Here is a 14,478-nt window from a genome sequence, read left to right on the forward strand (position 1 = left end):
AAAATTTGCCTTCGTTAAACATGAAAATACTTCTAACAAAAGATGGCCCTGAGATATTTAACAGCAGTGCTGGATGTAGTCTGATTATAAAGTAATCAGTTATTGTAATCAAAATACTTTTTACTCAAAAGCAGTATAACACATTACAATTTAAATTCTTGTAATCAGATTACAGTTACTGACTTTCAGTTAAGTTAATTACCTTTTAAGTACATTACTTGGGGTGGCGCATATTTCTAAAATAATATTATTTATGTATAATACATTTAATATGCGAATTATGTTTATATGTACTGTATGTCCGTTTGTGTTTCTGTGACAGCTGAAGGGACAGGGATACTGAAAAATTATTATTTAATTATTATTAAAAACTAGTGCTGTTGCTTTCACCTGAGAGAGCCCCTCCCTGGTTTTGTATTGAGCAGGAAGTTCTTGCCCCTATTTCGCCATTGCAAAGCCTTTCTATCAAACTAACCAGAGAAGTTCAGTTACACCACGTTCTCTCGCATTTGCAATCGTTATGGACAAAAGTGTCCAGAGTGTTTAATTCAGACATTTATTTAAATGTAGCCTCGAGCATATGGCTGAACCCAAAATTATGTATTAATAAGTCCCCTTTCTGCTGGACAGAGTGGATTGAGAGGGAGGTTAATACGCTCAGTGACCTACAGTATATGAGACTGGAGTGTTGAGATCCTTTGAAAATATGGTTCAACATTTTGGGATTCCCAGATCTCAGTTCTTTAAGTATTTACAGCTGCGCCACCTGCTCTGTACAATTTTTGGGAGTAGCATACACCCCCCTAAAGCGGCAATTACTGTTTTTGGAAAAGGTCATGAGGCATCAGTGTATTACTCCCTGCTAATTCAGAGTCTGGGGGACAGAGCTTCGGATTCTCTCAAGAGATTATGGGAGAAAGATCTAAACTTTGTATTAGAGGAGGCAGTGAGGGCTAGGATTCTAAAAAAATGTCAAGTCTACATCTAGAGATGCAAGGGTGCGACCTATGCAATTTAAGATTTTACATCGATTCTACTGGACCCCCTCTAGATTGTATATGCTTGATCTGAAAGACACACCCACCTGCTGGTGATGCCAATCAGAAGATGGAGACACAACCCATGTTTTATGGTGGTGTGTTAAGATCCAAGAATTTTAGTTGAGGGTTCAGAGTTTTATGTGTGATGTATTGGGCACTCAAATTTCATTTTGCCCCAGACTCTGTATTTTAGGTGAAAAACAAATTGGGTCCTAGCCAGTGTTATGATTGGCAGACAGATTGTTCTTAAGGGACGGAAGTCAGCTGGAGCACCCTCATTTTAAAAGTGGTGCACAGAGATGGAGAGGGTGGCGGCATTCGAGGAAATGTCATGTAGAAGGCTAGGTAGTTTAGATTAATTTAATAAAAAATGGGGCAGCTACTTGGCCTTCTTGGAGAGCTCTCGGGGAGGGGCAGTGGAGAGAGAAGTGTAGTTTTAAATGTGTGTGATTTATTATATATATATATATATATATATATATATATATATATATATATATATATATATATATATATATTGTTCTTTTTGTTTTCTTTCTTTTCTTTTTTTGTGTGTATATTCAAGTGTGACCACAGGGATATTTGTTGAGAGTCAGGGTGGGGTTGGGGATTGAGAGGGGGAAAGGGAATAATGGGGGTTAAATGTTGATTCTGTGAATATATGTTTTGCTTTTCTTTGTCAATTGTGTGAATCAATAAAAACTGTTAATCAGAAAAATACTATTGCTGTCAATCGATTAAATTTTGTATTCATGATTAATGAAATACTTTTTCATAGCTAATCGCTATTAATCGCAGTTTTTGGATATGCTGAAATTTATACAGTACTTCTTTTTCTGTCAAAATGCATCTGTTTCCTTCTTAGGAAAAAAACAAAACACTATATAACAATAATTCTTTATTAACAAAGCCTTCCACAGTATAAAGATAGAAATGCAGTCAAATAGCACCAATTCAAGTAACATTAAATGCTCCCCAAAGTCTAAGTGGGAGGCTGAATAATTGAAAACTATACCCCATAGGTTGCATATTCATTGCAATGCGCATTAAATCTCTAAAACTCTCATCCTTCCTAACATTAACCAGCTAGCAAACTGTGGTTATCCACTTTGCTACAGCAATCACGAACCCACATTTCGCGATCTGTGTCAAGGCGTCAATGCCAGCATCAAGCGGCGCTTAAAGACAATGTCTCATTTTGCATTTTCATGATAGTGAAGACTCGACGTGCTTCTGTGGTAATTAAATTGTGCCTTACAAAGGCTGCAAAGTACTTGATTTCTGTCTCAAGTCCCAGCTGGGCTTGTTTTGTACATCAAATAGCGTTAAGAGGTCCTTTTTCCATCATTTGATCAATGGCATGGAATCGCTGTTGTGAAGTGTGTGTGTGTTCTGGCATGTGCGTCACTTTAAATGACCCCGCCCTATTCCAGGCAGTGTTTAGAACTCACACTGAGCTGAATAAAATGTCAGAATCTAGTGTCAAATCAGTAAGTGTGTTAATCACGAGTAAGCAAAATTAAGGCGTTTAGCGTTTTAACGTGCATGTATTAATGCATTTGACAGCTCTATTAAAAACATTATTTTGAATTCATTGAGTGGAAGAACAAAAAAGCTTTTTCTGTGAAAATTGTTTTAGAAAGTAACTTGACGATGATTTCCAGTTTCATAATGAGGTGTTATTTCATGTAATACACCCTATTTTAGCACCACATTGAATCCATTTAATTCCTTTTTTGTGACCTATTCACCAAGCCTTCAAACCAAATGAGTAAATCTTCGAGAGCAGGTGCTAAATTGCATAATCAAGCTCAACGCTCTCAGGCCAGCCAAGAAGGTAGTAAGTTGGTGGATACCGAGTCCGGATCTGCTGCTGCTAATGATTGGGTCTTTAATCAAAGAACCTGAACATTTTAGAAAAAGCAGTAATTTATTGCTTCATACAACCAGTTCGATCTTCCATTGACTCGATTGGTAAACAACGCAACTAGAGCACGATGTAATAAGTCATTTGATTACTTTTCCCATAGTAAAGTAATCTGATTACAATTTTAGAAATGTAATTAGTAGTTCATAGCAGATTATTTTTTTGAGTAACTTACGCAACACTGTTTAACAGTATTTAAATTACATTAGTTACCACATTAACTTCAAAACCATAAAATCTAACACCTTAAAAACTAAACTAAAACAAGAAAATATTAACACAAAAACTGAAAACAATCAGTCATAGGCCACATCCACACTAATCTGTTTTTAGTTCCTACCATCATTGTTTTTCAAAGCGTGCGGTAATAGAGAGTGTTTTCGAAACACTCCGTTTTGGGAGGAGTAAAACACGGTTCTAGTGTGGATGAGAGACGTAAACATAGCGAAATCAATGAGCTTTCAAACAAAAAGGTTAATAGTGTGGAAGTGGCCATGGAGTCAAATCTAACAAAAACAAAATGAAATTGAAAGGACAAAAAAAAAAAACTTTAATAATCCTGGGTGTCTACCTTTACATACAGTATGCCCTCATAGTAAAGTATTTGTTTGCCAGTGAGTGAGCGTGAGCTTATGTACTCGCATGTGTGTTTGTGAGTGCGGTCTCCCATCACAGTGGTGTGGACATGTAGATGCCTGTTTTCAAATGCTCAACAGGCCTGATATTGTTGAGATAATCTGCTGAAAACTGATCCTCTTCACACAATCGCCTGCAGAGGAACGTGTAGGCACATCAGCCCACAACATCAGGAGCCTCGTCTGTCACTACAGCAACAACAAAAAGCCCTCCATTACCGCCACAGTATTCACAAATGGTTCTACCACAATGCATTTCTGCTAGACTGTTAACAAGCTGGCATAAATGTGTACAGTAACTACTCTATCAGCTTTGTTCATCTGTACAAATGAATGTTTACGGACAGTATGGAACAACAAGACTTGCCATGTGCTTGTGAAACTTGAAATACAAAAAGTCACTAAGGTTTTGAGAAAAAACACAATGTCTGTATATTTTGCAATCACCCTAGCATGATGGATTGTTCTTTGAACTGTGTACGAAGTGTAGAAAGGGTGCTAGATAGGGTTGCCTGCCTCTTTAAGAGTCAGTACTTGGGCAGGTTGGCTTGTTGAGTGGGGAGGTGGATCCAAACAATGCTTCTACAAACAAGCATTTCTAGTAACCAAACATGCCTCACAACCAGGCAGTTCTTGAGGGCGTGCGGACACGAAACTGAATAGTGTAGTTGTGTGTGATTTTTTTTTTTTTACATGACTTCCTCGTGGTGCGCATGTGAGTCCCATTTCATCATAACCTAAGGTTTCCAGAACTCTACTGGAGGGACCATCAACAGCTCAGGTGTGTAACATCTATTTAAGAGTAAGTGTTTTGATTTATTTTGTATTGAATTGTTATGCAGCATGTAATGTAATGCCATTTTAAAGAGCCAGGTTATGCAGTTCCCTTATGAAGTCTATAACTTTTGTAAATTAATATGCATGTGTTGTAATTTAAGGAGGTATTTCTCTAAAAGTGTAAACCAGACTTTCATGGTCAAACTCACTTTCATTAATTATTTACACAATGCCAATGAAATGTTTGTGTTCGCAACAATCATTAAAGATGGAAAAGATGTAGGAATATGGCATCACTGTTATTGAAGATTAGATGTTGAGTTTATTGGCAAATAGTATGTTTTAAAGTACATATGTTCAGAATTTATGGATTTCTTGAGATTTATGGATTACTATTGATGTCAGAGATTTATAACCCTCATGCTTTGTTGAGACTGACTGCACTGTTTTTATGTTTGGGGTCCTGGAGTGATGATGATTACTATATACTGTATGTTTAAAAACAAAAGTTACCCTTCAAAATGAACCTTAATTTATATATATATATGTGTGTGTGTGTGTGTGTGTGTGTGTGTGTTCCTCTGACCTAATCAAAACTTAAAAATAGGCAGATAATATTCAGACATTAACCCCCTGTTGTATCACAAAGTCTAGAAATGTCTTGAAATGTGACCTATTCTAGTAAGGCGGTTTCTGTCTGAGGGTCAGTATGACTCTAGCATAACCACATAATAATAATACAATAAACATATAAATCTAAATAAATATCTGAGAGTAGTGTACTTCTTTTACTTCTTTAGTTTGTACACTAATCAGAGAATCTTTGTATGTGAAAATGTATTATATTTACATTTATTATATTTTTTACATCAGGGGTGTCTTAGACCTTAAACAGAAGCCACATTTTCAATACTGGACAGTTGTTACATATTATCAAGTTAAAATTGATTTACGATCTGTACTCATAAGATTAGGAACAGTCATTAATTATAGGCTGATCTGCTACTTCCAAAATTACAATTCAGTCTGCATAACCTCACATCCAAAAGTCAGTGTCTAATTCTTAATACCTTATACAGGCACAAAATGTGTCCGGGCATACTGTACATTACTTATTAGCACCTCTCTAGATTGTGTGCTTAATGATGAACATTTTTAAAGGTTTCTTCAGGCTGCATGCATGTGTGTTCCTATGAGGAAAAGGATTATTATAAAATTGGAAAAGCTGTATTTAAAGATGTACAATGATAATATGTGCACACACCCCTGTTACCGCACATTCTATAGTAATGCTTCTGCACGATGTGACACAATCACAGCCGATCAGAAGATACAGTGGCAAGAAAAAGTATGTGAACCCTTTGGAATTAGCTGGTTTTCTGCATTAATTGGTCATAAAATGTGATCTCATCTTCATCAAAGTCACAAGTATAGACAAAGCACAATGTGCTTAAGATAATAACACACAACAAAATTATAATCTTTCATGTCTTTATTGAACACATCCCATTAAACATTCACAGTGCTGAGGAAAAAGTAAGCGAACCCCTAGGCTAAAGACGTCACAAAATAAATTAGAGTCAGGAGTTGGCAAACATGGCATCCAATTAATGAAACGAGATTGGAGGTTTGGGTTAGAGCTACTTTGACTCATAAAAAGCACACAAACATTTTGAGTTTTCTGTTCACAAGAAACATCTGCTGAAGTGGATCATTCCTCGCAAAAAAGAGATTTCAGAAGACCTACAATCAAGAATTTGCAGCTGTAAACAAATTTACCTCGAACAGCTTGAGTATTCATCTGTCCACAGTTAGACAAATTGTCTATAAATGGAGATGATTTAGTACTGTGGCTACTCTCCCTAAAAGTGGCCGTCCAGCCATGATGACTCAAAGGGCACACCGTAGAATGCTCAATGAGGTAAAAAAGAACCCTAGAGCTAAAGACTTGAAGGAATCATTAGAACTGGTTAACATCTCTGTTTATGAGTCTACTATATAAGAAACATTAAAAAGGCATGGCGTCCATAGTAGGACGCCATGAAAGAAGCCGCTGCTTTCCAACAACAACATTGCTGCATGGCTGAAGTTTGCCAAAGATCACCTTGACACTTTACAACACTACTGGAAAAAAAAAAATTGTTGACTGATGAAACTATGGTTGCATTGTTTGGGAAGAACATGCAGCACTATGTACTGCGTAAAAGGGGCACTACAAACCAACATGAAAACATCATACCAACGGTGAAGTACGGTGGAGAGAGCATCATGATTTGGGGCTGCTTTGCTGCTTCAAGGCCTGGACCGCTTGCCATCATCGAGGGAAAAATGAATTCCCAAGTTTATCAAGATATATTACAGGATAACGTCAGGGTAGCTATGCGCCAACTGAAGCTCAGTAGAAGGTGAGTGATGCAGCAGGACAATAACCCTAAACATCGAATTAAATCCACTACAGAATGGCTTCAAAAAAATAAAATTTTGGACGGCCCAGTCAGAGCCCAGACCTTAACCCAAAAGAGATACTGTGGAATGACCTCAAGAGAGTCGCTCACACCAGACATCCTAAGAATATGGCTGATCTGAAGCAGTTCTGTAAAGAAGAATGGTCCAAAATTCCTTCTGAACATTGTGCAGGTCTAATCCGCAGCTACCAGAAACGTTTGGTTGAGGTTATTTCTGCCAAAGGAGGATCAACCAGTTATTAAATGCAAGGGTTCAACTTACTTTTTCCACAGCACTGTGAATGTTTAGTGGGATGTATTCATTAAAGGCATAAAAGATTATAATTGTCTGTGTGTTGTTAGCTTTAGCACATTGTGTTTGTTTATACTTCTGACTTTGATGAAGATGAGATCAAATTTCATGACCAATTAATGTAGAAAACCAGCCAATTCCAAAGGGTTCACATACTTTTTCTTGCCACTGTATTTGTTGTTTAATGTACAGTTATGAGGAGAAGGATTTTGTACCTACAGTATATGAGATCTCACAGTGGCCGGGGCTACCTTTCATGACGGCACTGAAACACAAAACTAAGAGATGGACAATATATCCTGTTGCTTGTCAATTGACGTAGTTGTGACTGGTTTGGATAGCTCTTATAGTTTGTGATGTTAGTACTGTAAAAAATAAAGCTGCATAATGGTTCAGCAAAAGTGGCTACGTTGCTTGGCAACCATAAACAGCCTGCAGTTAGACTAATGTACTACCTAATGGAAGAATTATTTATTCTTATTTGTATTAAAAATGCACTTAAAATAATAGTTCTGTCATTACTTCCTCACACCTATTTTGTTTCAAACCCATTTGGTGTTACTTTTTCCGTAGAACACAAAAGGATACGTTTTGAAGTATCTTTTTGAAGCAGCAGCTCTTTTTCATATAACAACAGTTCATTGTGACCACGGCTGTCAACCTCCTAAAATGTTTAAAAAGCACCATAAAAGTAGTCCCAACAACTCATGTACTATTTTCCAAGGCTTCTGAAGTCATCGGTTCCTCACATAAAGCTATTGTACAGTATGACTTAGAATTAGGATTTTGTAAAAATATAAATTTTCTGATGCATTGCAATCTTCATTTGAACGATCTCGATATCGAGACAGCTGTGGTGACATGAAAGTTCTTCAAATATTCTCCTTTTTTGTTCCATGGAAGAAAGAAAGTCATACTGGATTAAAATTATATGAAAGTGAGTTAATCACCCGTTGTAAAAGCATTGGCCTTGAGTGGCTTATTGCTTTTATTAACATCAATCTTAAAAACAAAACACCTTCCTATCAGAAGGGGCACAGGGGGTCACACCTCAGCTGTTGTCAGATGCCTTTGTTTATTTAGTATCTGACAGTAACCCCACAGTAAGTAGAAGTTAAAGACAGCTCAATCAGAGTCCGTTTTAGAAATGTAGGCTACATCAAAATCTATATGAGACATTGTTATAATTATTCACCAACCACCAGATGATTCATTACACTTTGATTCTTTGTGAAAGTATCCCTCTATATGTGGTCTCAGCTGGATAAAGTCGAATGTGTCAAATGATATAAAAAGCTTCTCACTTCATTTTTCACATCTGATGTGACACAGATTAATTAAAAATGGCTGGAAATAGCACCTTCTATAATCAATGACTGAACTGCTCAGGAAATAAAGTAATGTTCAAATATAGCTCGCTGGTGTTCGGTGCCAAGTGTCTGCACATAAGACAGAAAGCATAAGTGATAATTGACATGGAATCCCCAGCATCAAGCACTATAGATGGTAGCTTTCTATTGTGACTCGGCTGCGAGCCTCCTATAATGGAAATGAATCTATTCTCAGATTTCACATTCAATGCATTTCCCAAGTTCATTGTCATTAGCAGTTCCAAGAGCTCCATTAAGCCTCAATGGGAAACAGCAAAAAGGGTGCGGAGAGATGTCTATGTCTAAAGCAGCCAGTCGCACAATCTACAGATGGTTATCGGGAAGAATCGGAAAACTCTAGACGCGGCACTTGGCCTCTGTATCTCGTTCCAAGAGCTGTCTTTAAAGGTCATCCTGCTATATCAGTATTGCAAAAGAGTATGCTTTAAGTATCCATCACAGGTTTGTTCTGTAATTCTTAAAATTTTCCTTGATCTTTTGATATATAAGAGTTTATTGTACTATAAAAACATATAGTAAGTTTCAGAACTCAAAACTCCCTGCCTAGTCCACAAAGAGCATTTACTGACACCGCGCTGCAAAAATGTTTTGTTCTCTACTTCCACAACTACTCTACGTCACTTGGGGGCCTTCATTAATGAATGACCACCTCCACAGAAAGAGATCAACGCCTCCTTTTATATAATCGCCTCTTTGGTTCGTCCACTGGTGCTCAGAGTAAATGAGAGCAGGACAAGTACAGCCATTCCTACACACCTGGAGGGACCATTGCTGTAGTTGTTATTTAACTAACAAAGAGATTTCTATGTCAAAGAGGATTCGAAAACGTTGTGCTGTTATGTCATGTTAATAAGATTTAGTCTTGGTGGACTAGATTTGCTACGCTGCTGCTGCAGAGCAAGTACGAATGCTACCTTCACGTGCTAACAGAATTATCGTAAATACGAGTTTACCACTCAGAAGCTGCACATGAACGACTCCTCAAGTCATAATTATGACTGAGAACCTCTTAGATAATTTTGAGACCAGAGTTTCCGAGCTGGGAGGAGAAGTAAACTTTCAAATGGCAGAGGAGAGTACAGTTTCTGTAGTGAATGACAGATTTTCATAATTTCTGTAAATACAGCTAATAGTTAGCACTTGCCGTTTCGGTAATATTTTTTTTATGTATATCAGCATTTAATGCATGTTGTACATTTTTACACCATTAAAATAGCTTATATTTGACCAAAACTTCATTATCGTCAGCAAGCTAACTGAGTAACATATATTATGGTGTCAAAATAAAAGTTGCTCAAGACATATGTATGAATGTACCTAGTGTCACTCATGTTTCCTTTTCTTTTTGACAACAAATCACTTGAACGAAACCTTCTCGTAATTGCCACTTCAGAAGAGGGAAGTAGGATAATTCCAATAGCACATGAAGGCAGCAGAAAACTTGCTACTGCTAGAACATACATAGACATACTGTGTTAGCATGTGGATATGCTGCTGCTGCACAATAGTACACACATACAATCCCCAACAAAGCAGGGAACCAGCACAAACACATAACAAAAACACAACCCCCCCAACAATGCAGATCTACCAACAAGACTTGTGTACTGCTGCAGCTCTAAAGAGCCATGTAAACCGAGTGTATACTAGCTAAGTGTGCTTGAGCCAGCTTGGCCGAATGGCTTAAACCCTAGCGACCTGACTCATAATGTGTATCCGGACCAGAGAAGCACAGAGTCTTTTAACTAGTGACAGCCTAGCTATGTGTACATTTATGGAAACTAATGACCTGAGACAGTGATGTGTGTTAGTGCCAGATTTGACTAAGGCTTAACTTGTTAAAGACACGCTTTTAAGTGTCATGGCCAAAAGCTGACCTTACAGTGCAAGCTGATAGAAGAAAACCCCAGCAACCACCTGAACAAATAGCATTTTCAAAGAAAACTCTAGCAGCACCCTGCAGTGAAAGTGCCTTATTTGCAAAACTGAACAAATTAAATGTTAGACAAAGAAAGAGTACACGTGTTGATAGCTTACAGACTACATGTCAAAGGACCTATCAGTTCACACCATGCAAACCAATCGGCCTAACACATCACATGCGTGCGAGCCGTTTGAATAACCTTTAGCTTGCGCCACGTAGAGTTCTATAACTGAACTTCAAGTAATTTGTGCCGTAATGTTAATTACCACAAATACTAATTTTGACTCATCCCTCGTTTATAAAAAAAATAAAGAAGCAAAAATCATGGTATTGTAAGGCACTTACAATGGAAGTGAATTGACCCTTCTCTAAGCTCTGCCCTCTTAGTTACCACTGTCCGCTCTGATAAGCTTTGCAGAACTTGCTATAGGAACGAATGGGAGATTGCTGTGAACAGCGCAGTTTTTGGCAAAATATTCTCATAAACGAAATTGATAATATTCTTATGTGGGCTGCAATGAAGGGTGACATTGTAAAGCATATTTATCTGATGTTTTTGTAAAATAAATTGTTAAATTAAACAGTAATTTGACTGAAAACTGTGGAGACTGTGAATCAAAATCGAGGCAAACGATTATCACAGTCACTTGAAAAGAGAAAGTTGTCATTTGATGGCGAATACACACCTGATAACTGCTTATAACATCTCATAACACAATCACTTTGATGCTGTAAATTCTTTATTTACTATCGCCTTCATTAAGACCTGAATCAATAAATAAATGAATTAACGTTAAGTTATTAGCTTTAATTTACCTCGGAGCAAATGTAGGTTTCCTCATAGGTGTCCTTGCTGATGTTATACATGTTTATTTGGGAACGAGTGCAGACACAGTTTAATCCATAGCATGCTCTTCTCAAGATTTTGTATAAAAAAGAAATAAATAATATTTAAAGATAAAAAAATAAAAAAAAAGAAATAAAAAACATTGTGTGTCCCTACAAGTTACAAGTGACTCAGCAACAACTTTTTTTTTTTTTTTTTTTGGATAATTTCTATAAAATTCAGCATAATACTCAAACACACATTACTCCTGAAAAAAGCAAGCACTTGTCAGAGAAATGGTGCATGACAACATTTGCTAAAATAGGACTGGTCAGAAATGCTTTTAGGGCGGGCTTAGCGCAGGGTCAATTTGGCCAGTCCATAAACATTAAAATACACTGTTTCAAAAGTATAGCCACAAGATGTAAACATTATACATATTTACATGATTTAAGTGTGATAAAATTGCTTACTAACCTTCTCTGTGTAAAGATATTTCCAGTGTTACAACTCCGTTGTGACATCATGTGTTGAGTTAATTTGGAGTGCTCACATAATGCAATAACACTTGAAAATGAGACACAAAAATGTGGCATTTCTATATTCGTTTAAAATTCCCTTATTTGGATAGTCAAATTTCATTTGAATTTGAAGTGCAAAATAATCATAGTTATATCAAATAATCACAGTAACATCAAATAACTGTGATTAGATAAATATTTAATAACCGAAACAGGCCTAGTCTCGGGCTCTTTGATGAAGGGGGCCCACTAAGGCCGTCTGTAGTGTAGCCTAAAGGCAGGCTGAATGCTTTCTTTTGCTCTGCTCACACACAGGCTGTCATGTCAAATATAGTCTTTAACTGTCTCATCCTTTAATTATAGCCTTACTGCAATGTGCTGCTCAAACTGTTAAGATCAAACTGAACTGATCAGGTATCTTGTAAAAAAAAAATCAACTTCAGCCACTCTTTTCAGGCATTGCGATTTTTTTCAGAAGGATATCCAGAGCGCTAGGTGCTATAGACAGCCTGGACATCAAGGTTTGGCGAACTTGCATCACTTTATATATAATTGGTTCTTCTGCTGTTCAAAATTAATAGTATCTGTCCTGACTGGGCGGCCAATTTTCAAGACACCATTTGACAGAACTGACATGAGGGTAAATATGGCTGATCAGAACAAGACGTTTTTGCATATTTTTCACTGAGAAGAAATGTTTGAGTTACGAAAGTTACAAAAAGTTTTTATTGTAAATCAAGCTCTTTTTGTCTCAAAAGATAAAAAGAAAAAATTGATTCCTCATGATATGACCACATTAAGCAGCATTGCTACTTCTTTAATTATTTCTTTATTAAAGAGGGTGTAGAGCGTGGTGAAGGCTTAGATACAGATGAGTGCCACAGCAAAACTGTTTGTGCCAGTGTTCATCTCAGCATATGCGTCCTTAGATGGTTGTGAGCTGTGTAGAAAGGGAAACAAGGTTTTTGGTGGGAGTGGTGTGGTCTTGTCGTAAGTGTCCACCATAAAAGATTCACATAGTGGTTTTAATTATTAAGTGAGTGTTCCGTGGCTGTTCTGTTGTCAGGTTTCACTCTCTTTAATGTTTGGGGAGAGTGTGTAAGCATTCCAAGCTCTTCATCCTGGCCAGTTCTGACTCATCTTTGAGGATATGGGTGGCCAACACCCAACCATGCCTTCTTTTCTGACCTCTATCAATCCTTTTATGTGGATATTTATATTCAGTTGGTATACATTCATAATATACTGTATGTTGACAGCAAACTCTTCAAGGGTTTGTCCTCAGATGACTATACAATGATATTTTCATAAATGTCAAAGTGTTCCTTCTTATTGTTTCAGATTGCCCTGCACCATGAAATTATCTGAAGTTTTGCTGCTCTGTGGCTGCTGTATACTATTTATACAGAACTGTAAAGCCCAAGGTAAATATTCTTTTTTCCTCACTAACAAAATACATTTCACGCACCTTAAACATTTTATTATGAATTTAAAAAATATTCTTGGCTACTAGTTTCTGTACTTTCACAGCCATTTTTACAGTAGTAGTTCTAAAGTTTATGACAATTACATGACAACTGCATATAAGTAAATAGGATCCAAGATCCTAATCAGAGGGAACATGATGGTGACTTCCAATATAACACAACAATATGAAATCTCTGTGAAATCTCATAGTACATTAAAAATCAAATAAAAAACAAACAAAAACATTGCAGAGCAGTTTTGGACAGAAAAACTGCATGTTGCTGGAAACTTTGAATATTGCAGTTGGTTTGGAAACTTTGCTAAATTGGTAACACTTTACATTAAAGTTCATTAATGACTTATTAACAAATGCATTATAAATCATTGGTATGCGGTTATAACAACATCAATAAAAAGGGCAAATTTCATGCAATACTTGACAAAGAGTGAGCATTTTATCTTACATGTTGTAAATACATATGTATTTATTTTTAAAAAAGTGCCCCAATTCATTATTTATGTCACAGTGCAGAAAAAATTAATTATTACAGTGAGATTAAAAGGAGGGATTATTATCATTTTGCTGCAGTTTGCTTTGTGTTTATTCATTACTGTAATGTCTTGACTTGTGTTGTCACTTTCCTTGTCATGTTGATGTCAAAAGAATGGTGCCACTCCAAGTGTTGTCCCAACTTAACTAGTCCTAGTTACCTAAAGTCCTCTGCAAAAACACTTTTCAGGTCTTCATGCTCATTTACAGCAAATATCATATAATAAAGCCTGAACTTCCTAAACATTATGTACTTAGGTTTCTAATGTTGGCAGCTGCTAAATAAATTCTTCTTATGTTTCCACTTTACACTAAGGTTCATTTTCACAAGTTACTAATGTTGAATAAGTGTTATTAAACATTTATAACATGTAAGGTAAAATGGTTCACTATTGGCAAGTATTGCATTGAAAATCTCAATTTTGAATCATGTTATGACAGCATATACTGTAAGTGATTTATAATGCATTTGTAAATGGCTTATTAGCCATTAAAGAACTCCATTCATAAACCCTTAACAAGGAACATTAATGTAAAGTGTTACTGTTAAATCTTAAAATATCAAAAAAGTTCAAATATATTAAAGTTTAAATATGCTTGTAGCATGCAGAAAGATTACATGAGTTATACGACAAGTTGAAAGTTTGACCAAAGCACACATCC

At 36.5% G+C, this 14,478-nt stretch overlaps 1 protein-coding gene across 1 annotated transcript in view; it reads left to right on the forward strand.

The window, feature by feature from the left end:
* The first annotated feature begins 4,366 nt into the window (after nt 1–4,366).
* Nucleotides 4,367–14,478, forward strand: part of LOC127412297 (protein delta homolog 2-like) — a 28,825-nt gene continuing 18,713 nt past the window's right edge. The window contains exons 1-2 of the mRNA XM_051648539.1: nt 4,367–4,404; nt 13,140–13,222. Coding sequence (XP_051504499.1) covers nt 13,153–13,222 — 70 coding nt within the window. The 5' untranslated portion in view covers nt 4,367–4,404; nt 13,140–13,152. The remainder of the gene's footprint in view (nt 4,405–13,139; nt 13,223–14,478) is intronic.

This window comes from Myxocyprinus asiaticus, chromosome 21 (genome assembly GCF_019703515.2).
Source record: "Myxocyprinus asiaticus isolate MX2 ecotype Aquarium Trade chromosome 21, UBuf_Myxa_2, whole genome shotgun sequence".
In the NCBI taxonomy this organism is placed as follows: domain Eukaryota; kingdom Metazoa; phylum Chordata; class Actinopteri; order Cypriniformes; family Catostomidae; genus Myxocyprinus; species Myxocyprinus asiaticus.